Source organism: Vombatus ursinus, unplaced genomic scaffold, assembly GCF_900497805.2.
Source record: "Vombatus ursinus unplaced genomic scaffold, bare-nosed wombat genome assembly UNPS02014784.1, whole genome shotgun sequence".
Lineage (NCBI taxonomy): Eukaryota > Metazoa > Chordata > Mammalia > Diprotodontia > Vombatidae > Vombatus > Vombatus ursinus.
The window spans coordinates 20,299,290-20,326,840 of NW_020954562.1; the positions used below are offsets into that span (position 1 = coordinate 20,299,290).

General features: G+C 38.5%; 1 protein-coding gene across 3 annotated transcripts in view; it reads right to left on the reverse strand.

Annotated features, from left to right (window-relative positions):
• Positions 1–27,551, reverse strand: part of GASK1B (golgi associated kinase 1B) — a 46,840-nt gene that overhangs the window by 15,583 nt on the left and 3,706 nt on the right. For all 3 annotated transcript variants that reach the window (XM_027866794.1, XM_027866795.1, XM_027866796.1), the window contains one exon: positions 7,519–7,733. In XM_027866794.1, coding sequence (XP_027722595.1) covers positions 7,519–7,733 — 215 coding nt within the window. The remainder of the gene's footprint in view (positions 1–7,518; positions 7,734–27,551) is intronic.

A 27,551-nucleotide genomic window follows, 5' to 3' on the forward strand; every position in this document is an offset into this window, starting at 1 on the left:
TTTAGGGACTCAGCACATGTTTGACCTCACAGTTCAATGCATCAGTGGAGTGGAACAGTCTCCACCTAGCCCCAGAACCCATTCCTCCACACTGTCAAAGTTTCTGGATTTCTCAACTCAAAGTCTGAGATGCACCCTCAGCTTCCCAGGATCTTGACCTGTCCTTTAAAACACTCATGATTCACACTCCACAGACCCACACAGTTAACTCACACCCATGGGCAATACTGTGACTCACAGTCCCACCGCTTTTCTCAATCAATCAATAAGTATTTAACAAGCACCTGCTTTTTGTCAGGCACTGTGCTAGGCACTAGGGATTCAAGGACAAAGAATGAACCAAGCAAGATTTTCAAGAAGCTTATATTTAAGGGGAAGGAAACAGTTGCACATATAAATAGATACAGCACAAATATAAAGTGAATAAAATACAGATATATGCAAAGTAGTGAGAACAAAAACAAAATTGGGGCAAAGTTTTGTGAGAATAGTTACTAGGAGCAAAAATAGTAGTACTGCTAATAACAACTAATATTTATATAGTACCTTAAGATTTGTCAAGCACTTTACCATATATTACCTAATCTAATCTTCACAACTCCTCTGTGAGATAAGTGCTAATTGTTGTATCCATTTTACAGAAGAGGGAAGTGAGGCTTGTACACATTCAGGTAATTAATTTCTCTCTGTGCTTCTACACTTTCCATCTTCTGCTTAACCAGGTCACAAACATCCGGAGTCTTTCTTCACACTATGCTTATCCCACCGATTTCCTGCCTTTATATCTCCACTACCTTGGACTTTAACTACCTGTCTCTTGTCTGGCATGCCAGACTTGTCTGGAATTCCACTTAATAGAGCCCAAACTGGGCTACTTTCTGTCTTCTATTGTCATCCTGTTTGCTTCTTTCCCCATCTTTGCTCACATCATTGCTTCCCATCCCTCCATTCCTTCAAGACCCACTGCAGGAGCCACCTTCTTCCCAAAGTCTTCCCTGATCAAGTTACATCCTTCTGGAGGAAAAACATGCACACAAAACGCAAGATATGTACAAAGTAATTACCAAGTAAATGTAATGCTGAGGGTACAGAAAGGAATACCCTCCCACTACCTCTTATAGCCATCTCTTGAAGATTCTGCCTAGTAACATTGGGCATTGTGTGATGTGCTAAAACCACAAGGTCATTAATTTAGAGCTGGAAGTGACCTTAGAGGCATCAAGCCCAACCCTTTCATTTCACAGATGAGGAAACTGAAACTGAGAGACATCAAGTGACTTGTTTGGGGTTGCCCAGCCAGTCTGAGGCCATAATTTGAACTGGGTCTTCCTGAGTCCAAACCCTGTGTTCTTTCCATAGTACCATCTAGCTGCCTTCTACACTCCATGGCAAACAGTGCTGTCTGAATAATGATGTGCGTATATGTATATGTAAAGTATATGTCCAATGACAAACTGGGTGTCTGTCATCTGAAGACCAGCTCTGTTAAGTTCAGAGAATCAGCTACCACATGACCAATTTAGCCCCTGAAGCTTACAGGAACTGTTTATTAGGATGTGGAAAGGTCATCATGCTCTGCATAAAAGGAGGAGGCACCCACCCCAATGAAATCAGGGGCCTTTTAAAGACTTACAGAAGTATTTAGATTCTATGACACATTTGATGCTATTTCAATAGAGCTCCTGCTATGTTTAGGATCAATATAATCCACATCTGACTTTTTATCAGATGCCAAACATTGCCATGTCACTGAGAGGCGCAGGAGGGGAGTTTGCCAGACAAGTGACAATCTATTTTTAGGTCAAAAAAAAATTCTAGTTCCATAATTTACACAACTAGTGTTGCATAAAAATAACTTCTCCCAATTGGCCACACCCACTCATTCAGAAAGAATTTGTGAAGGGCAGACCCCATGGCTAAGGAAAACCACAATCTTTGCATTTTAGGAAATGAGGATTTATATGGGGAATGTAGGATCATATCCTATGCTCCAGTTTAAAACAAGAGCTTTATAAGACTTAAATCCAGGAAGATGAAAACCATTTCAGCCACAGTGTTGATGCCATCATGGTGTTTGTTGTTGGTTTTTTTGGGTTTTGTATTGTTTTGTGTTTTTTATTCTTAGCCCTCCCACAGGCTTAACAAACAGACTCAAATCTTTCGCAGGCACCCCTGTGAGCTAGTTAGGTAATGTTGCCATAGAAACCTGAAATATTCCTTGTCCTCATTTTTGTGTGTATGAAATTCCAGCCTTCACATAATATTCCCATCAATTTCTTTTACATAATGCTTTTAAAAGAAAAACACTAAAGAAAAAATAAGCAAAGAAAAAAAAAACTCGGTCATGCTAAAAAGTAATTTTACTATAATTGACACTAACCCTCTTGGGCCAAGTCATGCAACTGTTTGACTCACACAAAATAATTTAGGGGAGGAAGAAAATGACTTACATTTAAGAAAAAAAGACTGTTTTGTTTGTTTTTAAATCAATAGAACTAGGACAACTACTTTAAAAATTAGTGATATGGGGAGGAGAGGGCAGGAAAAAAAAAAAGCTGGATTCAGGCAAATTGGTTTGGGGTATGAATATGTAATCTCTAAAATCCAAAGCTGATCTGGAACAAGTCTATTTGAGGACTCCCAAGGAATTTGCTCCCATTAGTAGTGATTCAGAGGTTTTCGATCTCTGAGGGGTCTCTAAGTGCAAGAACTTCAGGCAATCCAGGTGGTTTGAATCACTCTGCCAATGAGCGTTCTAAAGTCTTTTTATTTCTTTTGCAAATAAACTCTGACTGATAGCTGTGGGTGCAGCCAACAATGCCAAAAATCAAGTCTTACTATATAAATGGTGACTTTCTATCTTTATGTCTTCTTTCAGACCAATGTTTTCTTTTCACCACATAAACAACAAAAACAAGGGCGGCTTTTGGCCCATACTGCAGTGAGCTTTACAATAGACAGTGCACAGAGGCAGGTAGATGATGGAGACAGCTCATACTGGCTCCTTACACCTCAGAAATAAAAAACACTACAAATCAAGACTTGATTTGTTGTTTTATTGATAATCTAAACCTAAGAAAGTGATAGTATAGTACTCTTTTTTGAGAGCAGATAATTAAACATTTACCAGCACACCCCTGGATTCATGACATTTATTTGGACATCTTTCTCTACCACATGTTTCCTTGGTCCTCTCAGATTAAAAAAAAGTATAATATCTGGTACATAGTAGGTGCTTAATAAATGCTTGTTGACTTTACTTGACTATCCCTTCCCCTTTATTTCTCCCCTGAGTGCTGCCCCTTCCCCTCATTAGTACATAAACTCCTCGATTTAAGATTTTTTAAGTCTTCGTATTTGTATTCCCAATTCCTAGCACTTTACCTTGGCACCCAGTAGGTACTTAATAACTATCTAGCTACTGCAGGATCCATTTTGACAACTTGGCCTAAGTAGATGAAGATATTAAGATTGATAGAATAATAATAGTAATCATTGCTACATTATTAATAGTAATAAGATACACTTATATAGTACTTGCAGGTTCACAAAGTGCTTTTCTCAGGACACTTTCAGAAGAAGCCAAGATGCAGAGAGATGTGAAATGCCCAGAATTCCACAGCATTGGCACCAAAACTCAAACTCAAGCCTTCTGATTCTAACTAGCAAGTTTCCTGATCCAGTAAACTGCTTCCCTATGAATGACTCCGTTTGCTGAAAGCAAAGGAACAATGATTTAAAAAGTGTTAGCAGATAATTTTCCTGAACAAAACTTCTAAAACTCTCACGGAGAGGCATTATCTATCCCTTCTTGCTTCTCAATCCAGAAGCTGGGTTACCTAACCAGGGAATCAGAGGGATCCACATTAGCCCAAAATAACCTCCTCTCTCCCCACCCTTTTAAAACAAATCATTTCAACTAAACTTAATAAACATGTATTAAGAAGTTAGTACATGAGAGACATTGTTCTAGGTGCTAGCTAGAGATACAAAGGCATAAATGAAAACAGTTTGGTTTTTGGTTAACATTTTCTAAATCCATGGAAATTAATGGTACAAGATTAGAGTCAAATAGAGCTGAACCCCAAACACTTATTGATATGATTAACTTGTGACTCATCTTTATGCCTCAGCTCAGTATCAGGGACTCAGATGCACACATCTTGCTGCTCAGTTCATCCCAAACTAATCGGTGCCATTCAGCTAACATCTCAAAATGCATGCAGAGGTGAGCACACAAGCCCCTACCCACATTCATCTAAGCCCTAAAGTCACATTCCAATGCATTCCTATATTCCTAGTCATATGAAGAGAGTCCTTGGAAGTTCATGGGTTTCCTGAATATAATGGGGGAGGGGGGAAATTCTGTCACTGGAAGACTTCTTCCAAAAGCTTTGTTCAATCATAAACCTTTTAAATTCCCAAACTACACAACTGCTATCCTTCTTTAAGAAATACTCAATCTATCCATCTTTGAACTATTGGAATCATGCAATCAACAAATTAAAGATCAGTAACTCCATAGAGTAGAAACACTGGTTTGGGGTATCAGGAGAGATATGTGTTCTAGTCAACATTCTTCTAACCGGCTTGTGCCTTTGGCAAATCATAGCATCTCTCTATGCTTCCTCTGAAAATGAGAAGGATTAGACCAAATAATCTTATCTAGCTCTAGAGTTCTAGAAATATTCCTGAGCATCTACCCTTAGAAGGTACTGATAGTATACAAAAGAGTTTAAACTAAAGTTTCCTCAACCAACCTACCACCTACCTAAAAAGATAGCTCAAGATGCCAGGCAAGTTGCCAATCAAACAGTTTCCCATAGCCCGTATAGTTTGTACTGTGGGCAAGTCACGTAAATTCTCCATGCTCTAGGAAACTCTCTCTGAGACTATAGGTCAAAGAAATAGTAGTAGTCCAAAGAAAAACGTGTTGGAGGGGGCTACCAAAAATGTCAGATTTCACAAAGGTCAAGGGTGAAAGCTTCCAATTCAACCAACTAGGTGAAATGTAGAGGGTTCTACAGAGTTTTAGTTGTGCTTAAAACACTGATACTTACTGGATCGTGAAATGATGATAACCCTGAGGCCTAAGGAGATGAACAAGATCACATCCAGTCTAATCCCTTGCTTCAAATATTTATCATATTGCACATATATAATCTATATCAAATTGCTTACCATCTTAGGGAGAAAGGAGGAGGGAAGAGGGGAGGAAGGGACAAAATTAGAAACTCAAACATGTTAAAATAAATATTAAAAATCATCTTTACATGTAATTGGAAAAATAAATACTATTTAATAACACATGTTTATCATAGATTCTGCAAGACTGTCAGCTTCTGTGAACTGAAAACAATAGGTTTATTCATCATAGACTGAATGGTACAATAGATACGATGTCAGTGTTAGAGGTAGGAATAAGATATCAGAATCAAAGGATTATGGATTTAGAGGTGGAAGGGACCCTAGAGGTCATCTAATTCAACCTCCCTCATTTAAAGATGAGGGAACTGAAGTCAAGAGAGCTGTAGTTTGTTTCCCAAGGTTAGAAAGGTAGCAAAGGGCAAGGAGAATTTGAATCCAGGCCCTTGACTATAAAGCCATTGTTCTTTCTACTATTTTATGTAAGACTTGGATTCCAGTCCTGCTTCTGATACATATGATTTGTGACCATGGGCAAGTCACTGAACCTCTCAGTACTCCCAAGAAATTCTCTAAGGCTTTAAGTTACAGAGAATGTGCTCATCTGCTTCAGTGTAGTGAGTTTCCACGCCTTAAATCCCCTAAACTCATGAAAAATCTTTGCCCCATCCCCTAACAATAAACTTGGATATCAAAAGAAATAGGCACTGAATCCAAATGTGATGTTTTTATGCATTTAAGGAGCTTTAATAAAAAGTAATGCATGTAACTTAAATCAAAGCTATGTCCGTCCTTGCTTTCTAAAACAGCCCAGAATGCCTCAAGGTACTTTTCAGTGGATTCAGCATTCTGAGGTATCCAAATTATCTCCTCCTTCAGTGCATCCACAGACTAATAAAACAAGGGTGTGACTCAGCACCATTGTGACACAAAAAGTGCCCAGATGTACCAATGGAAATGGTAGTAACAGACTAATGATCACACCAAAGTCTAGGAGACTCTACAGGGACAGGTGGCAGAAGGGGAAATATGCTGGGGAGTTGTCTAAATGTATGCCTTTGAAAGAGATTCATTGGCTGCTGTACCTCTGAGTTTCATAAGTGTGTTTGCACAACTTTCCCATAATTGTGTCCTTTCTACCAGCACCAACTAGTCATAGAACCTGGAAGTCAAAGGGACCCTAAGAGAAAATCTTGGAATTCATCAGTTGCTTGTATTCTTTTGAGTCAATCAGGGATGTTTAGAGAATATGAGCAAAAAAATTGAAAACTCAGAAAAATATTGTTCTATATACAATAACCACTTCAGTCAAATCCTTTAAAATTTTTAAAATTACCTAGTTTACTAAGCTTGCTAAGGGTTAATGATTCTTGATGCTCAGATCTACATGAGAAACATTCAAAAGGCAATGGAGAGCAATTAATCCACAAAGAAAGGGAAGAAGGTGTTACCATAATATCAGAAGTTTAGAACTGGAAGGATATTAGAGAAAATTGAGTTCCACACCCTCATTTTATAGATGTGTAAACTGAAGCCCAGAAAGATTAAACTATCTGCCCAGTGCTGAAAAAATGTCTGGTGGGATTTGAACTGATTCCACATCCAGGGCCATATTCACTTATACCTAGATACTCCCACAGTAGAGTGTCTTTTAAGGTATTAGTTTATATATTCATAGAGGTAGAAGGGACCTAAGAAGTCATCTATCATTTTATGGATGAGGCCAAGAGCAGCTAAGTGACCTACCCAAGGTAACAGAGACACAGCCTAGACTTGAACTAATGTTCTCTGATTCTAGATTCAATGGATGGATCACTACCTGATGTTTCTTCTCTAAAGTCTTTGCTAGCTCTACTTTACCATTATTTCAAGCACTGCCCAGTTAGAGGTATAGCACTGCAGTGCTATTCATCTTTGGGCAAACTAAGTGGTGCAGTGGATGGAATGCCAGACCCAGAGTCACAAAGACCCATCCTTCTGAGTTCAAATCTGGTCTCAGACACTTACTAGCTGTGTGATGCTGAGCAAGTCACTTAACCCTGTTTGCCTTAGTTTCTTCAATTGTAAAATGAAATAGAGAAGAAAATGGCAAACCACTCTAGGACCTTTCCTAAGAAAACCCCAATGGGGTCACAAAGAGTCAGACACAACTGAACAACAACCAGAAAAATTCATCTTTCAATAAATTGCAAAGAACTTCCTAGAACTTTTGCTTGGGAATCTAAAAATTCCAGCTCTTCTATCAGACTAGAGTTTAAATGCAATTAAAATGCACATGAAATTCCTCAAAGTGCTAATGTTCACCCATTCAAATGTACTGTGATTAGAGAATTCAAGTATCTGTTGGTCCCAACTATTGACTTGGCTTCTTACCTGAAGCAGAAAATCAAAAAGTGCCATTTTAGACCATTCGTGGTGATGTACTTCAGTACATCCCCATTCAGCTTTGGGCACTCTACCATTTTGCCAACACTTTTGCTTGAGTAATTGTTGATAAGCACTCCAAGTGAGAGAAACAGAAGAATGACTTCCATTGTCTGTTGGAGACAAAGATGAGTCCCAGAGAATCACAGGGCAGGGACGGCCATCTAAAAAGGAGAGAAACAAAAATAAACAATATTTACATGTCTTAGATAAATCACTTCCAAACTCTCTGCCCCAATTTCCTCAACTGTAAAATGAAGAAGTTATTGAAAAATAAGTGTGTTCATCAGTTGGGAAATGGGTGAACAGATTATGATATATGTATATAACAATATTCTTGCTCCACAAGAAATGATGAAATGGACAGTTTCAGATAAACCTGGGACTCGTATGACTAGTGAAGTGAGCTTGAACCAAGATAACAACTTATATAACAACAAATTTGTAAAAAACCAACAACTTTGAAAGACTTAAGAACTCTGATCAATACAAAGACCAACCAAGATTCCAAAGAACTCTTGATAGAACTATTCTACTCTCCTTCTGATAGAGAAGTGATGGACTCAAGGTGCAGAATAAAACACATTTTTTTTAATATGGCCAATGTGGGGATTTGTTTTGCTTGAGTGGACTATGTGTATTTGCTACAAGGGTTTCATTTTTCTTTCATTTCAGTGAGGCAGGGGAAGTGGAAAGATTAAAATTCTTTTTGTTCATTGAAAAAAAATAAACTTTAAAAATAAAAACTTTTATCTTCTAATCTCTGGGATAGGGGGAGGGGAAAGGAACATAATGGGAAATCAAGGTGATGTAAAAACAAAAAATAAAATGTTTGAGAAAAAATAAAACAAGATGAAGGAGTCAGACTAAGGGATCTCTAACTTCCCTTTCAGCTTCAGTATTCTCTGATCCCAGAATTCTATGTCAGACAATCTTCCCTGTTAGAATCTTCCACACTTGAGAATCATTTTTTTTTACAAAGATATTTTATAGATGTGGAAGGAACTGGCTCCTAACCACCAATAACAACATCCTTCGGTTAATGTGGTCTTACTCCACTTCTAAAAACAGTCACCACAGAAAAGGAAAAAACCCAGACATTTATAATTGTCTGTTCGATGTCTGAGTAGAGCTCCTCTCCATTTGTAATAACAGCTGTCTGTTTTTCTGAGGCCACATTATGATGTCAGGAAGACAAGGATTTTTAGAAACGACAAGTGAAATTGTCTGGCTTTCCTAACCCTCCAATACAATCTGAAAATAAATACAAGCAAACTCAGCAAACACCCATTAAACTTCTATTATGTGTAAGATGCTGAGCTAGATACTGGGGATAGAAAGCTTAAAAACAACATAATCCCCTGGCTCGAGGAGCTTAGAATGGGAAGGATGAGAAAAGAACACAAGTAGCTCAATATAAGATAGAATGTGATAGAGGCAAAGCTGAAATCTCAAATGCTTTCAGAAACTTGAGTGGGAAAGATCTCTTTCAGTTAAGGGGATGAGGGAATCCTTCACAGATGAGGTAACAGCTGGGCTGGACTTTGAAGGATAAAAATAATTCTCAGCATTTCAAGATGAAACTGGCATCCATTCCAAGAAAAATTATTGCTAGGAATTCCAATACCTGAGGAAAAGGTAGTGAAGTGGGATATTGAGACCAAAGGAGAGAGCATGGACAGTGACATACAAACCAGAGACTCTTGGAAACCACTACTGGGGAGATCATCACTAGGGGAGGGAGTAGAGCAAGTCTGGGCTGGGGAAGCTCACCTGGGGTGTAAGTAAGTCTTAGAATTATAGAGAGTCTGCTGGTCTTCCCCTTCCTACTTCCCGGGGAATTTATCATCATTATTTGTCCGTTCTCGAAGAAGATCATGTCATCAGGAAGGTGATGTTATGACTTGTAAGTGAATTGGATTTAAGTGAGGGAGGGCTGTATAAAGTCACCAGCCTCACTCTCTCCTGCACAAGTCACTAATGAACTCTGCTTTCCAGTGAGTCCAGCCTAAGTCCGCTTGATGCATTATGCAACACGAAGCTCATGAAGACTCATTAGAGAGAGGAAGCATGCCCCTTCAGTTGTATGCACCCTCCCTGTAATAAGCTCCAGTCACCCTGCCCTAGTTAAGGCTGAGTTAGGAGAGAACACTGAATTAGGAGAGGCAAAACTGAGACCAGCAAGAATTCCAGCTTACTCAGAACACAAAGTAGGTGAAGGACAATCATTTAAATAAGCTTAGAAAAATAGGTTGGTACCAGACAGAAGAAAATGGATTGTCAGGTAAATACTATAGTTTATTTTCTGGGCAACTGAAAAAGCATTTGTAAATTATGTTGAAGAGACTTCTCTTGGCACTGAGTGGGACTATGCAGCTTAGCTGTGTGACTTTAACCCCAAGTCTAGCAAGGTGAGCAAGGATGTGTCCTCCACACGCTCAGTCCTCATCTCCCTCAAGCAGGAAAGGGAAGCACCATGAAAATATTACAATTGCAGTATATTAATTTTACTTAGCAAAGCTGTTCACAGTCATTGGATTAATTATGTTGGGTTCTTTTGGACCAAACCTCTTATCTATAGAGTTGGTCATTGTTTGTGATTGCATCTTTTCTTTAGCTCTTTTCTCCTTGGCTTTCCAAGTGGGAGGGAAGTGAGAATCTCCTAGGTAACAGGCTCTTATGCTTCTGTGTGTTGTCATTTTCAACTGTATTGATAATAGATAAATATTATCCCATGAGTTGGAATTGACTGGACTTTGGGAGAGGAGAAATATAGTAGGGGAGAGGAAGGAATGAAAGATGATGTTGAGGTTTTGAAGCTGGATGCCTGGGAGCATTTCAGTGCTATCCTCAGAAATACAGAAGGTGGTAAAAGGCGGGGTTCTGGCAGAGTAGAGGCTTGATTTTGTATATGGTGAATTTGAAATACCAATAGAACATCCATGTAAAGGTGTTTAGGAGGTAACTAGAAATGCAGAATTAAAGCTCAGGGGAGTGAATGGGATCAGAAATGCTGAGTTTTTTAAGCAGAGGTATCACTTGAAGCCATGGGAATGGAGGAGGTCATCAAGACAAGAAAGCAGAGAGGCAAGAGAAGGTCCAGAATAAAGCTTTGTGGGCCCCAAAAGGAAGAGAAAGGACATTTAATTTTTCTGAGAGAAAATGCCCAAAGCAAAAATATCAGTCTCAGTAATGGATCACATTTCTCACCTTGCCTCAGAAATAAAGTTTCCCCAAATGTCATTTCTTCTTAAGCATGTGTCTAGACAGTAAAAATCTCTTGCCCAAAATGCTATTTTTTCCCCTTGCTAATGACTTTTGAGTGCTGAAACTTCTTTCCCATTACTAAACTAAATGGAGAAAAGGGTCAAGTAGACCACTCACAAGCCAAGACTTACAATACATACAAACTTTCTGGGCCTCAGTTTCCTTATCAGGAAGATGAAGGAGTTGAACCACATGAACTCTTAAGGTTTCTCCCTTCCACCCCCAAGATGCTAAGATGCTAAGATAGACAAAAGCAGCATTGCAAAGACACATTAATGCATAAGGTTGGAGCTAACCACTCCCAACCTCTCCCGTTCTGTACAAAGTCACAGAAAGTGAATCTAGAGCTTCACTTTTTATTCTGCAATCCTAGGAAGAACCTTAAAATAACCCAAACAGACCCACACACACATTAAAAGAAAAGCATCCTCACTGAGCTGTAAGCATAAACCTAGTGAGCTCATTCCTGACAGACTCAGAAAATAGGCAGATTACTAAAGCCTCTGAAAAGATGATCGGAATGTCTTGACATGTTAGAGGAATTTTTAAAGTCCTTTTAAAAATAACCTCAAGTATTCCTGGGTCTTGCTGTTTAAAATTTCCCTCACTTTTTAGTGGCTTGGATTTTACCACCTCAATCATTTGCCTTAATGTAAAAGTTCTTATCTCAAGCCTTTAATACAGGAAACATTCTTCTTCCCTAACTACCCTCTAATTTGGTATTAGGGTGACCTCAATAACACTAACAGCACAGTCTCAATCATTCTAATCACCTCCTTTCCATTTGGGGCTCTTTTCTTCCTGCAGTTAACCGAGAAATGAGGGGGAGTGCAGATCATGGCACTTGATAAAGGCCTAAGGAAATTCCTTCGTGTGAAGGTAAAAGTGAGAAGAAAATGTGCCACCAAACTATTATTCATTTTCACCTAATCACAAAAGTCAGAAAGAGAAAAAGAACATGAAGCAACACAGTCATTTAAAAAGTCCTATCTCCTTTTAATATTTTCACTCTTTTCCTTTGACATTTCCATCTAATGTTTGACTTTACTGAAGACTGTGAAGCCTTCATATTTAACTTAACACCTTCCTTTAGTGGGGGGGGGAGGGAGGGGTGAAGGTAGAGGAAGATGATCAGGACTTGTGATGGTATGGCAAACCCCTGGCATGGAGACAAATAGAATTGCTTGGGACACTGGGAAGTTAGGTAGGCTGGCCATGACCACACAGCTAATTAGAAAGAAGAACTTAAACCAGGTTTTCTTGACTGGTATTGAGGGCAACCTTCTATTCATTACACCATGCTATCTCTCCTAATTAGTATCATACATATATGGGAGAAAATATAGCGAACAGAGTTCTGGACTAGGAGTCAGGAAAACCTAGATTCAAATCCAACTTCAGACGCTTCCTAGCTATGTGACCTAGGGTAAACCTTTTAACCTCTCCATGCCTCAGTTTTCTCCTCTGTAAAATGGGGGTAATAATAGCACCTACCTCCCAGGGTTGTTGTAAGGAACAAATAAGGTAATGCATGTAAAAGTTTCACAAACCTAAAAGCACTATATTAACATGAGGTCATGGAATCATAGATCTTGAGCTTGGAAGGGAGCTGCGGGGTCAGTTAGTCCAAGCTTTTTTTTTTTAGATGAAGAAACTAAGGCCCAGAGAAAATGATTTGCCCAAGGTAAGGCAGTGGTTGAACTGGAATTCAGATTCATATCCTGTTCCAAATTCAGTCCTCTTTCCATTTTACTTCTCTGTGTCTAGTTTCCAAAATTCTGCTCCAATGCTTCCTCTCCTTCAGCCCCCTCCCAAAACAAATATTCAAACAGAAGAGTTCCATGTAGAGTGAAGAAACATCTAAAAATCAGATCATCCAGGAGACTCTATCCCTTAAACAAAATGTTAGACGAAAGCATAAAGAGACAGATAAACTCTCTCAGCTCTCTTCTTTTTGGAAGAATATCAAACTTGAGTGTGACCAGGAGGGAGGATAGGCTAGCCCAGAGGTGGGGAACCTGCGGCCTCGAGGCCACATATGACCCTCTAGGTCCTCAGGTAAGGCTCTTCAAAGGGCCTAGAAGGTCACATGTGGCCTCGAGGCCACAGGTTCCCCAACAAGATTCTAAATCACTTTAATTTCAGAGAAGCTTTGGAGAGGAAATGAGTTTTGCATCTGCTCATTCTTGGGCCATCAGGATTTAGGCAAATCTTTGGACAGTGTTTTGAAGTCACACCAAGTAGTTCCACAATTATTATTTCAAAATTACAATGCATTAATAAACAATGGAAAGAGATATCTCAATGCCCTTTCACTGAGAAAACTTATTTTTAATTCCAAACACTCCAAAGTAATCAAAGAGAGTCATAATATCATACAGAAAATAATACATTGACCTAAATCAAAAAATTGGCTTTCCTATTTTCAGGAAACCATCACAATTACATATTAAGCTTTAGAATAATGTTCCCAATTTTTAAACATTAAGCACCCTCCTAAACCACCCACACACAGTAGAAGCTTCAAATAAGAGCCTAGAATTAATGTTTGAATTCTTCCCCACACTCATGCACATTTTCAAGGAGCACTCAAATTCTTCTGATCATCCTCTAGAAACACTCCCTAGCTACCCTCCTGGCAATAAATGCCACAGAGGGATTAAGCAGTACCCAAGGCAAATAGGTAATGAATAGTAGTTGAAAACTGAGTCCCATAGGGATCATTTCCATATAACCTGCAGCCCCTTAAGATTTTAAATTATTTCTTTAGAATATTATGCTGTAGTCTATGGCACAACTCCTTTGTGTCTCCACTCACATTACTCTTTAGGTTAATGATGCTTTTTGCAGATATTGGCCCAGAGTGAAGGAACTGTAAGTACCACTGATGAGAACTTGTAGAAATTGTGATTTTTTTTAAAGAAATGAATAGGACTTGGTTGGATTTAAGGGAGTGATTATGGAACAGAGCTTATAAACAGAACACTCGTTCAATCAACATAGACTGAACAATTTCAATAGGTTTTTCTCTTCTCATTCTGGCCTGTCAAAATGATGTACTGTTTTGCACTCCAGAGATACCTTCATGGTGGGAAGATAGAATTCTAGCTGTCATAGTGGAGAGACAGTGAGCTTTATGGGATAAGGGAAGGTTCAAATGAACTGAAGGCTATAGTTCTGTCTTGAGGATTGAGACTTACTAGTATATCTTGTCTTTTGTTGTTCAGTTGTTTTCAGTCATGTCTGACTTTTCATGGACCTATTTGGGGTTTTCTTAGCAGAAATACAAGAAGAGTGGTTTGCCATTTCCTTCTCATTTTACAAATGAGAAATCGAGGCAACCAAAGATTGGTTGCCTGTTGGTAGGGGGGTCATACAGCTAGTAAGCATCTGAGGACAGATTTGAACTTACAAAGAGGAATCTTCCTGACTCCAGGACTAGCATTCTATTCCCTGCACCACACAGCTGTCTATATATCTTGCCCAAGCAAGCTGAATACTTCTCCTGAATTTTTCTTTCTTCACAAGTATTTGTAAAATAATTCTATGTGATAAAAAGCAAAAAAAGAAAATTCCCTTGAAGTAAATGAACATATATATCAACAATTATGACAGCATTTATATAGCACTTTAAGGTGTGCAAATGCTTTACAACTATCATCTCATTTTTTTTCCTCTTAACAATCTTGTATGATTAAATTCATTTTACAGGTGAGGGAACTGAGGCAGACAAAAGCTTAAGTGGCTTACTTAGGGTCACACAGCTAAGAAGTGTTTGAGTCTAGATTTAAACTCAGGTCTTCCTGTCTCCAGCCAATTTCAGTGCTCCATCCACTGCACCATCTGCTACCTACAATAAAAAACTTTAATTTTTCCATTTTGGGGAATGTATCATCAAAGTTTAATTCAAAGATGATCATATCAATATTATTTGTAATTGAAAAAAATGGAAATAAATTAAATGTCCAATCATGGGATGGGAGGTGGGGCAGTGGGGAGGAATATCAAGAATATTGCAATGAAATTAAGATGGGGGCAGCTAGGTTGCGCAGTGGATAGAGCACCGGCCCTGAAGTCAGGAGGACTTGAGTTCAAATCCAGCCTCAGACCAAACACGACACTTACTTACTAGCTGTGTGACACTGGGCAAGTCACTTGACCCCAATTGCCTAAAAAATAAAAAAGTACAAAGAAATTAAGATGAACAAATATGAAGAATATAAGGAAATGTGTTGACATGCTTGAAGTGATACAGAGTAGGAAAATTAAAAAAAAAAAACAGAAAAGTATACATGAATTATGACCATATTAAAGGAGAAATCAATGGGAATAGACAAAAGATCCCTACCAGAGACCTGAAACAAATAAAAGTTATTACAACAGTTTATGGATTGAATTCCATTTACTTCAATGTAAACAATTGCAAAGCAGACCTGAGCATGTTGTTCCCCCACCCAATAAATAAACGTTGGTGGCTTTACATTGCCTATAATATCAAATGTAAGCTCCCCCACTTAGCTGGTTTAAAGCCTTGTGTGGTCTTTCCCCAAATTCTTCATCTAGTTTCACTGGGCATTATTCTCCATCTTACACTCTTCCATCCAGCCAAGGGGGCCTTCTTTCTGCTCCTGCAACATGATTCATATTCTATGTCCTCTCTGTGTCTCTGCACAGGCAGCCCTCCATGCATGGAATGCACCTCCTCCTCCCATTGATTTCACAGAATCCCTCTATTCCTACAAAATAGCTCAAGCACTATTTCTACATGAAGTCTTTCCTGATTCCACTTAACTACTAGTGCCCAATTATTTTGTATTTATTTCTATTTATCCTGTAAATTAAATATAAATGTCTTTATTGTCTATATAGTTAGAATTTAAGCTCCTTACCATTAGAGACGGTTTTATTTTATTTTTAAATCCCAAGTGCCTGCCACATAGTACACAGCTGGGTGGCTCAGTGGAAAGAACACTAGGCCTGGATTCAGGAAGACCTGAGTTCAAATCCAGCCTCAGACACTTACTAGATGTGTGACCCCAGGCAAGTCCCTTAAACTCTGCTTGCCTCCATTTCCTCATCTGTAAAATGGGGGATAATAATAGCACCTACCTCCCAGGGTTGTTGTGAGGATGAAATAAGATAATAATTGTAAAGTGCATGGTACAGAATAGGTATTATGTAAATGTTAACTATTATTAGTAGTAAGAGCATAATAAATGTTTGTTGATTGATGTGTAAGTTTTTGTGTTGTTCTTGTTCTTGTTTTGAACTGTAACAGGTAGGTGGCACATTAGATAGAGTCATAGGCTTGAACTTAGGAGAACTTGAATTCCAATCCTGCCTTGGTCACTTGGCAAGTCATTGACCCTTCCTCAGCCTCTTTCCTCATCTATAAAATGGATATAATAATAGCACCTCCCTCACCAGTATATGATATCTAGATATATATATGATATCTATATATAATATATGATGTATATCATTATCAATATGGCAAATTTCTAATGTGAAAAATGCCTCTAGAGAAGCATGTATTATATATCTACTTAAATATTATTTATTATGCAGTTTCCTTGATCACTGAGCAGTTAAGTAACTTGCTCCTGGTCACATAGATTAAATGAAGTGCATAGCATAGTGGAAAGAATGTGAGATTTAAAATCAGAGGATCTATGCTTGAATCTCAGCTCTGCAACTGTGCTACCTTGAGCAAATCACTTAAACTCTTTGGGCCTCAGTTTCCTCATCAGTAAAATAATGAAGTTGGACTAGATGATTTCTAACATCCCTTCCAGCTCTAAATCTATAATCCTTTGAACCTCTGTCTTGCTGAATATTCAAAGTCAGTTCTCTGTCATCTAAGCCACATAGCATCTTAGTAATTTTCATTATTGTTTACAGTATTTTTAATTCAGAAAGAGGAATTGAAAAGCTCAGTAGCATTCTTTGCCTGATTTTAACATCTATACCCTTTGTTTTGAACATTGGATCCTAGATTATGTCAAACTTTAGGTGAATGCTAAGCATGTTGGATGTAACTGAGAATATCCTTGTCTGCATCTCCCAGAGTAGATTCAGTAAGAAAATATCCTAAGAACTTTCACAAGAAGCACTTTTTACCACACGTGCCAAATTCCCAGCCTCTGTTTGAGCAAGATAAATTAGAAAGTGTCAACATTGCTCATAGCCCTTCACTAAAAAAACAACTTTACAAAGCACAGTAAGGGAAAGAGAAAAGGACAAATGAAAACTATGGAAAATTTTCATTATAGAAAATGAGTTCTGTGCGCCTCTGAGGCAATTGTCAATAATCCATTACAGGGCACTGACGATAACGTAGCTATTCCCTAATTGTGGATGGCAATTGTCAATCCATTATGTGGCACCAATGATAATGGAGCAGTTCCCTAATTGTTAATGAGCACCTCCACAGTACCATCTATCTCTCTTTTTCTACGACGCTTATCACAGTCAGACTCTGACATTTAAACAAAAATATTAGACAGGAGCATAAAGAGGCAGATAACCTCTCTCAGTTTTCTTCTTTTTGAAGGAATATCAAACCTGAGGGTGATCAGGAGGGCGAATCGCCTAGGCTCTCGAGATTCAAAACAATTTCAATTTAAATCAGGGAAACTTAGGAGATGGGATAAGTTTTGCATCTGCTCACTCTTGGGTCACAGGGATTTAGGCAAAAGCCTTAGACAGTATATAGAAAGTGTATTGAAAGGAACAAGTCTTTTTCATGGTGGAAGAATTAATTAATTCCTAAGGAGAGGACCATGTGATGTATGTCACAAGAATCGGGAACAGAAGATCAGATTAAAGACTTGCGTCTGGTATACCTAATATGCAGGCTTTAGCTCACTTTGTGGCAGCAGCCAGGATATTTCAACATTCCAGTGTGAGAGTGAGGAATGCTTCTTTCCCTCTGGCAAGAGCATCAACCAGAGGAGGAGAGGCCATTCTCAAGCCATCTATAAATGGAAAAAAAGCTTTGTTTTTTTTTTAAATCCCCCCCCAAAGTTCTTAGGGAACTAAGCATGAATTGTGTATTGAGTAGTGCCTCAAAAATAGCCACCGAGTGGTATGATACCTCTGCCAACAAGAGTAATCTAAAGTTGAAGAAGGAATTGGAGTGTGTGATGTAGGATGAGATCTGGTAGAAAGAACATTTGATTAGGAGTAGAAGGATCTGATTCTAGTCTTGGATTTACCGTCCTTTCATCTTTCTGCACCTCAGTTTTCTCATTGGGACAGTACAGAAATGATGACTCTTGTCCTACCTTACAGGTTGTTTGGAAGAACAAATGAAATATTAGCTATGAAACCACTTTTTTAAAAAACATAAGGATCTGGGGGCAGATAGGTGGCATAGTGGATAGAGTATCCAGCCCTGGAGTCAGGAGGACCTGAGTTCAAATTCGACCTCAGACCAAACAGTTGACACTTACTAGCTGTGTGACCCTGGGCAAGTCATTTAACCCCAATTGCTCAAAAAAAAAAAAAACACAATGATCTGGGGGCAGGGGATTATAAGGGCTTTATTATTTTTTAAAAGGAGGGACAAAATCCTAGAGTAACTCAGCAATCTAAGCCAAAGCCAACCTAAGCAACTGAGCCCTTCAGTCCATAAGGGATATTGGAAAATTGAGTATTCTTTTGTTATAGATTGCCTTAATGTGTTATGATACCTTTTCTCAATTACATATGCTACTGAGCAATGTGTAATGAATTCAGGACTTTAGGAGATCTATGGAGTATACTAGGAAATTAGGTAAAGATGAAAATGGCAAAAAAGGGGGAGTGTCCCATTTTTTAAAGAAAGCTTGCACCAAACTAAATTATCTGCTTTGCTTTTAAAATAAAATTATGTTCCCTATTCAGAACCTGGCCCAACAGGCAAGAACTTCTGCTCTCTACATCAGCCTTTGACTTCCTCCCTTGCTATGGAAATTCCCTGGCTTTCTATGTTTCAATTTTTCCCCTCTGCAAAATGGAAGAAAATATTTGACTTTAGAAGGGAACAACATGACACAGTCCTGATGCCAGACGCTCCACCCCCAACCCCAAATCATCATACTAGAGACCTTGACTGAACAGATGAGAATCTACTTGTATCAAAGGCTTTTCTTTACATGAGGCCTTTTCTTACCTCTTCAATCATTAGTTCTTTCTCTCTCTCAATATTCCTTTTTATTACTTAGTATATCCTTTATTTTTCATTTCTGTTTACTTTTCATAATGTCACCATACCAAGCAGAATGTAAGCTCCTTGAGGGCAGGGACTGTTTTGCTCCTGCTTTTGTAGCCCTATCACCTAATTCATGTGTCATGCACATATGCGATTAATCTATTGATGAATGCTCTTTGCCTCCTTGAGAGCCTGGACTCACCGGCGCTGATACGGGAGTCAAAGGTCCACTTCTAGTTTAGGATCCCTACTGGTAAGGACCAGCATGTAGGCCCAGAACAAAGGTATGGCTATTGTCGATGGCCGAAGACAACTATATATAAAGTACAACTGCAAATTGCTTAGACCCAACGAGGCCAAAGTAGTTTGCAAGTTTGTGGAAGTCAGCATGTTTCTGAAAGCACTGCCATGCCAGGGCTATTTTCAAAACCTCCCCTATGCTCTACTAGACTCGCCTGTCAAGCTGGAAACAAGACCAAATTATGAGATTCTCTTCTCCCCTCCACCCTCTCTCCAATGTCACCTAGCAACGGATTGTACTTTTATCAGAACCTATCAAGGTAGGGGGGATAAAGTAAGGGAAAATAAATACCCCAAGATGATTGTCTCTTCCTTTCTAACATAACAAGTGTATGGCAGGTTGGGAAACAATGAAACTTTCAATGGGAGCTTGTGGAGTGCTTGTGGTTTATCAACTAAGCAGTCATGACATACAGAATTCCTGGAACTGGCCACCTTCATTTAACATGACAGCTCTGTGACCATAAAGCTTCATCCTAAAAATAACATGGACATCATGTATCTTCCATGCTGGGCATGAAAAATAGTAGAGTGCTAAAGGCTGCCTTGGCAGTGTCCCTTGCAATTCATTCACACTGTTAAATGGACTATGAGGGGAAATTTTGGCAGTGTTGCTAAATTGTTCACAGAAGGGGGTTTTATTTTATTTGTCCCCTGTTCTTGGCTTTCACAAAGCCAATGCCAGTTTTATCTTTTCCAAATAAATTTCAAGCTACTTTGAAAACATTTTTGTTTTTGAAAAAAACATTTAATTGATGTCAGAAACACAAAAGAAAGCATCCAATGACCTTTGCCATGGTCTATCTAGAAGCCACACTGCCCTTGATATGAAACTCTGTAAAGAACAGTTTGACACATACATGTGACACAGTGTAACATGGCCAATACCATTGATAAAATTTTGATTCCTATGTAATGCAAGCCAATGCTGATTTTTAAAATTGCATTATTCTAACCATTTTGGAGAACAATTTGGAACTATGCCCAAAGATCTATAAAACTGTGCATACCTTTTGATCCAGCAATATCATTACTAGGTCTATATCCCAAAGACATCCAAAAAAAAAAAAGGAAAAAGACCTATTTGTACAAAAATATTTATAGCAATTCTTTTTGTAGAGCCAAAAAATTAGAAATTGAAGGGATGCTCATCAATTGGGGAATGGTTAAACAAGCTGTGGTTTATGATCATAATGGAATATTATAGTGCTCTGTGACAAGCAGAGTGATTTCAGAAAACCTGGAAAGACTTACATGAACTAATGCATAGTGAAGTGAACAGAACCAGGAGAACATTGTACACAGTAACAGTAATATTGTTCAATGAAGAACTATGAATGACTTAGCTATTCTCAGCAATAAGAGATCTAAGACAATCTCAATGGACTAATGATAAAGTATGCTATCCACCTCCAAAAAGAAGAACTGATGTTGTTTGAATACAGACTCAATCGTGCTATTTTTCACTTTCTTTCTTTACTCATTTATTTTTCTTTCTTTCTTTTTCTTTTATTTCAACCTTCCTATACAAAATGACTAATATGGAAATGTTTTGTGTAATTGTACATACATAACTTATGTCTGATTGCTTACCATCTCAGAGAAGGGGGAGAGAAGGGAAGGAGAAAGGAATAGAATTTGGAACTCAATAAAATGCTATTAAAATATAATTAATTATAGCTATAGTTTTCCTAATGTCAAAAATTGCTTTTTTTAAATAAAAACACACATTTCGAAGGGTTCACATTTATATATTTGTTTGCCTTTCTTCCTAACATATAAGTATTGTGAACATTGAGTGTCAAAATGGATTAAATTTATCTGAGAATAAAGATGAAAAAGGAAGGTAAGGTACAGTAGAGAGAGGGCTGAACTTGCTGTCACCAGACTTGACTTTGGGCAAGGCATGTAACTTCTCTGGTCTTCTCTGGTTTCTTTATCTATAAAATGTGAAGGTCAAACCAGATTTTGTCAGAGGTTCCTACTAGGGGATCACCTTTATGATTCTAAACTTGAAATCATCACTTAATAAGATATCTGAATCAAGATTATGGTGGAACCACTAGGGCTTTGCCCCAGGGCACAGAAGTTTAAAGGATATTAACAATATTTGTAGTCTGAAACTGCTGGCCTTGGCATCTAATTAATAAAAATTGTTTAAAGTGATGAGTTCTAAGAGCTTTCTTCCCCTGGCAGCTTTATCTCAAATGAATTCCTTTCTAGCCTAGCCTTATCCACCCATACACTGGCTTCCTGGTGTACCAAGGTTAATATTATCAGAGATCAAAACCTGGAAAAGACCTCTGAGGTCATCTAGTCCAACCATCTCATTTTACTAAGGCCCAGAAAAATTAATCAGCTTACCCAAGGTACAAGGGCACATAAATAGTAAGCATCAAAGGTGGTATTTGAACCTTTGGCAGCTGACTCTAGAACTCCTTCCAACACACACCCATGCACACATGCACACAGAGAGTGCTTCAAATTGCTTATCCCAAGCCCAAGAATTGCATGTTACAGTTATGTGGTGTGGGTTATAATTTCTAAAGTTGATTTCTAGCTGGAATTATACCATACTACAGTTCTATAGTTGAAGAAATAGATTCATCATTACAAAGACCAAATTAAAACCGTCTCCTTAAGACTGAATTTCAGTTCTTTTGGTAAAGTAGTGAATAAATAAATGTTGGATGAGGAGTTATCTGCAGGATGAGAGGAGGCCTGATGTAGAGGATAGAAAGCCAGTCTTGGAACCAGGAAGGTCTAACAGTGTGACACCGGGCAAAGAATTTGCCCTCTCTTGCTCCAGGAAATTCTCTGGGATTATAAGTTGCATTGTTACAGTGGGTTTCCTCAACTGGAGTTCCTTGTGCCAATGAAATCACAGGTTCAATACTTCAATACACAGTTACACAATCACACACCCACATAGAAATCAACCCAATGGTGGCTGGTAAGTTTTATAAAAACCACAGCCCTCTCCCACACCACCACTAAGTATTCTTTTAGTTTTCCTTCTTCTTTTCATTCAACTCTTGAACAAATACACCCTTTCTCTTTTCTGTGATAAAGTCTGGGGCTCAATTCTCACTAAATGGTATATTAGAAGGAACTGCGGTCACGATCGTGTGTGTGTGTGTGTGTGTGTGTGTGTGTGTGTGTGCGCGCGCGCACACGTCTGTGCGCATGTGCATCCTGATACTTTGAGATCTAGGTCACATAGTGTAAAGAGTACTGAACTTAGAGTCAGAAAGACATGAGTTCAAATGCTTCCTGAGAACTTTATTAGCTGTATGATCCCCAGGCAAGTCACAATTTCTCTCAGCCTCACTGTCTTCTTCTATAAAATGGGGGTAATTATAGCACCTATCTCATAAGCTTATTGAGAGAATCAAAAGACATAATATAAGCAAAGCGCTTTGCAAGCCCTAAAGTACAATATGAATCTTAGCTGTTATTATTATGAGTATAAATTTTGCTTTGTAAACCATAAAATATCATAGATACATATGTGTATATGTACATATGTACATATATACTTAGCTATTATTGTTATAAAGTGCTTTGCAAAACTTTAAGTACTATGTGAATGTTAGCTATAGTTATTATTATTATATGAGTAAAGTGCTTTGCAAACCATAAAGTATCATAGATACATATATACAGCTATTTTTGTATTATAAAATACTTTACAAATATTAAAGTATATATAAATATTAGTTATTATTATATTATAAAGTATTTTGCAATCCATAAAGAGTCATATTAAAGCTAGGTATTATTGAATGTGTAAAGCACTTTGCAAAACTTGGCTAAAAATTTAGATACTATTATTATTATGTGTGTGCATATACATATAGATGTATACACACACTACAGTGTTAAAACCCAGACTTCTCACAGCTTTAAACCAATTGCACATTCAATGACAGAAGGCATGGCCCAGTCTGGACTGAACTAGCTGCTATGTGCTTGGTTTGCACATCCATATCTAGCTTTAGTTACTTCAAGTGCACTGATGCACTTCACTGCTGTTAGCTTTCTGTCTCAGTCACTGGGAGGGTTCTAAAGTAATCATACCACTGATTCCTAACTTAAAGGAGAAGAGGCTTGTAAGGTTAAATCTCCCCATTGTATGTGTATCGATATTTCATATATATTTGTATGATATTCTTTGGGTATTCATATTATAATAATAGCATTTATCAAGAAGCATATATGCCAGGCACTGTGCTAAATGCTATTTACAACTATTATCTCATCTGATCTTCACAACAATTCTGAGCAATAGGTGCTCTTATTATCCTCATTTTACAATTGAGGGAACCAAGGCAGACATTGGTTAAGTGATTTGCCCAATGTCACCCATCTAGCAAGTATCTGAGGCTAGATTTGGTCTAAAAAGTTCCTGATTTGAGGACAAGCATTCTATCCACTGAACCACCTAGCTGCCTGTCATCTTTATAATCTAAATGCTTAACAGATCTACAGTCTTGATGGCTTGTTTCCTCCACTAAACCAAGCTCCACATTCTACTTCATGGCTGTGGCCCAAAAAGTGCATCTCCTGCAGGTGATGCACTTCTCCACAATTAGCTGGGTTTTCCCCTGAAGGAAAGACTACCTGCCTGTCATCCAGGCTGTATATGAAGCGTTGACAGGTTTGTAGGGCAGACCAAAGCTTCTGCTCTGCTGGCATAGTCTTTGAGAATCCCAAGTTACATCCATGTGAAAATGAGGCATGTAATGACTTTTGTGGAGGTAATTGAAGAAAAAGAATTACCATCCAAAAGATAGGAATAAAAGAAGAATATAATAATATTCTTATAATAAGATAATAAGAAGAGATATGAAATAAGAGATATAATAATAAGATAATAATATAATGTAATAAGAAGAGCTCACACATATTGTACTCTAAAGTTTAGTAGGGAGGCAGCAGGGGATGATGGGAAAAGCAATGGCTCTGGAGTCAGAAGGCCTGGTTTTGAATTCTACCTCTGAAGCCTATTACTGTGTAAACCATGGGTAAGTCTTCAAACCTCCCTGGGACTAAGGATTTTCTTCTTCCCATCTCTACATTACACTGGCCCTCGTCATCATCTCCCATTCTTGCCCCATTCTCCTGTCTTTGATGAAGAGAAGGCCAGTCTCTTCACTGAGGCCAATCCTTCCACATCCACCTCTGTTCACACTCCCTCTAAAAATCTGGTCCCATAATCCTCACCCTTTCTCCATTATCTTCATTCTTTCCCTCTCTATTTACCAGTTCTTTCCTCGATGGCTACAGACATGTTCAAGTTTCCAAATTCTTAAAAAAAATTCTTTAAATCCTACCATCTCCCAAACTATTCTCCCTTTCTCAGCCAAATCCCAACCAAAAACCCTGCCTTTACTCCCTCTCTTCTCATCTCATCATAATCTTTTGCAGTCTGACTTCTGACATCATTGCTCAACTGAAACAGCTTTCTATAAAGTTACCACTGATCTTTCCACCATCAGATCAAATGACTTTTCATTAATTCCAATCTTGCTTGCCCTTTTCTGCAACTTTTGATACTGTCAACCAGCCTTCCTCCTGGATAATCTCTCCTCTGGATTTTCATGTCACTGTGCTCCCCCAGTTCTCCTCCTACCTGTTTGATCATTCCATCCTAGTTTCCTTTTACTGGACAATCATCCATATCATGCTCTCTGTGAGTATTGCCCAAAGGTCTGTCCTGGGACCTCTTCTCTTCTCTCTAAAACTGCTCTTGTTGAGCTCATCAACTCACATAGCACCTGATTTTCATCTTTGTACTGAGGACTCAGAGAACTATATTTCCAGCTCTTGAGTTCTAGCTGCCCACCACAAATTGCCAGTTGGATATTTCAAATGGGCTGCCTCAAATTCTGTTTGTCTAAAACACAACTTATCTTTCCCCTCAAAACTCCTCTTCTCCCAATCTTCCCTGTTTCTCCTTAAAAAATCTCCTCATTTCAGTCACCTAGACTTACAGCCTTAATGTTTCCTTGACTCCCCATTTAATTTTTTTTCAAGCTGCATAGCCAATCAATTGCCAGATCATGGAATTTCTTTCTCTACAACATCTTTCATCTTATGTCCCCTTTTCTATACTCCCTCAGCTATTGCTCTATTTCAGGCCATCATCATCATCCATCTGGTACATTAAAATAAACTTTTTTATTGGACTCCCAGCCACAAGTATCTCCCTACCCCAATCCCTGTGCTACCAAGCTGCCTAAGTGATTTCTCTAAACATGTCACCTTTCTGACACCACCTGCAATTCAGAAAATGGCTCCTAATTATCTCTAGGACCAAAAATAAACTCCTGTGTTTGTCATTTAAAGCTCTTTACAACATGGCCTCTTTCCAATTTGAATACATTACTCCCCTCTATGAAATTTATAATCCAGCAATATTAGCCTACTTTCTGGTCCTCACACACATGCTCCATTTCCCACCTCCAGGACTTTGCTCTGACTATCCCTCATGCCTAGAATGCTCTCCCTCCTCATCTCAGACTCATAGAATCTATAACTTCCTTTAACACTCAACTTAAGTGCCACCTTCTCCAGAAGCCATTTCCTAGTCCCCTCAGCTGCTCAAGTCTTCACTTCAAAAGTTTACTGGAAAGCTTCTTGGGATTCATCTGGTATGTAATAATGTGTGTATATGATGTTTCACCCATTAGAATATAAGCTTCTTGAGAGCTTATATTCTAATAAGCTCCTTGAAAGTAGGAACTCTTTATGGTTTTTTTTGTATCCACAGTGCTTAATACAGCCTGACACATAATAATTGTTTAATAAAAAAAAAAAAACTTAAGTTTTTTTTGGGGGGAGGGGTGGGTAATCAGGGTTAAGTGACTTGCCCAGGGTCACACAGCTAATAGGATTCTGAGGCTGGATTCCTCCTGACCTCAGAGCCAATGATCTATCAATTGTGCCACATAGCTGCCCCCATAAATGCTTGTTGATTCACTGATTGACTGAATTTTTAGCCAAACGAAAAAGCTAATAGGCACTTTTCAGTCTATTACCATGAGCTTGCCTTTGTCCTTGCTTGGTATGATAGGTTTCCCTCCTTTGTAGAATGAATGGCATTGAGAACAGTAAGAGCATCCTTATTCAGCTTTAACAGCAAAAAGTAATGTTGGGTTCCAAGGTGAGCGAGCCCAAATATCCCAATGCTTTTTATTACTTTGTTTGTTGAACCAAACCCATTTGTCAGGAGACCAGGGTATGGACGCATAACTCTAGAGTACACTGACCTGAATCAAGGTGGTCAGAGAACTCCAAACTTTTCTGAGTAACTCACAGCCAACTCAGAGGGTGTCTATTTTGAATCCAAGCTACTTAGCCCAAAGGCTTTCCACATTAACAGTTAAGTTCTGGAACCCATCATCACAACAATTAAAAATCTACTCCATTCCTGAACCTCTGGGAATCTCCCCCAAGTGTACCAGAACCTCAAGTGGAAGGGAAGTGGCTAAAGGAAGGGGGGTATGGACCCAGTTCTGACTTACTCCTACCTGTTCTAGGGTCTTTTGAATATTCTAACTCAATCTAAGCTCAGTGTAAACTCCCTGAGTGCAGTATTGTACAAAAAAGTAAAAATAATGAAAAAGTTGACCAGAAGCATCCTAATTTGAATCAGCATTTTGGAATCACTTCATGGATGAGATTTGTGGTCTGATTATATCCCCTGGCCTGGTATGGCAGTGACACAGTGCTCTTACCTAGAGCTTTCTCCATATGCAGTGATTGGGCCCTTCCTGGATTGTGCCAAATGGTAGTCAGCCCACCTCCAAAAAATTTACAATTCTAGAATCAGTAATGAAAGGGACTTTGATAGTTTGTTTTGTTTTTTGACTAGGCAATGGAGTTAAGTGACTTGCCCAGGGTCTGTGTGTTATGCAGCTAGTAAGTGTTATGCTTCTGAGGTCAGATTTGAACCCAGGTCCTCCTGAATCCAGGGCCGGTGCTCTATCCACTGTGCCACCTAGTTGCCCCATGAAAGGGACTTTGAAAGGAAAACTAATTCATTCTCTTGCTTTTTAACTATATTTAAGTCGTCCAAGAAGGAAAACTACCCTATTTTTAAAGGCTACTACCTCATAGGACAATGAAGATCGAATGAAACAATGTGGATGGAGGGGTTTTGAAAATATCCATATATGTAGAAAAAAAGACATTGCAATAAAGGGCCCATCCTGAG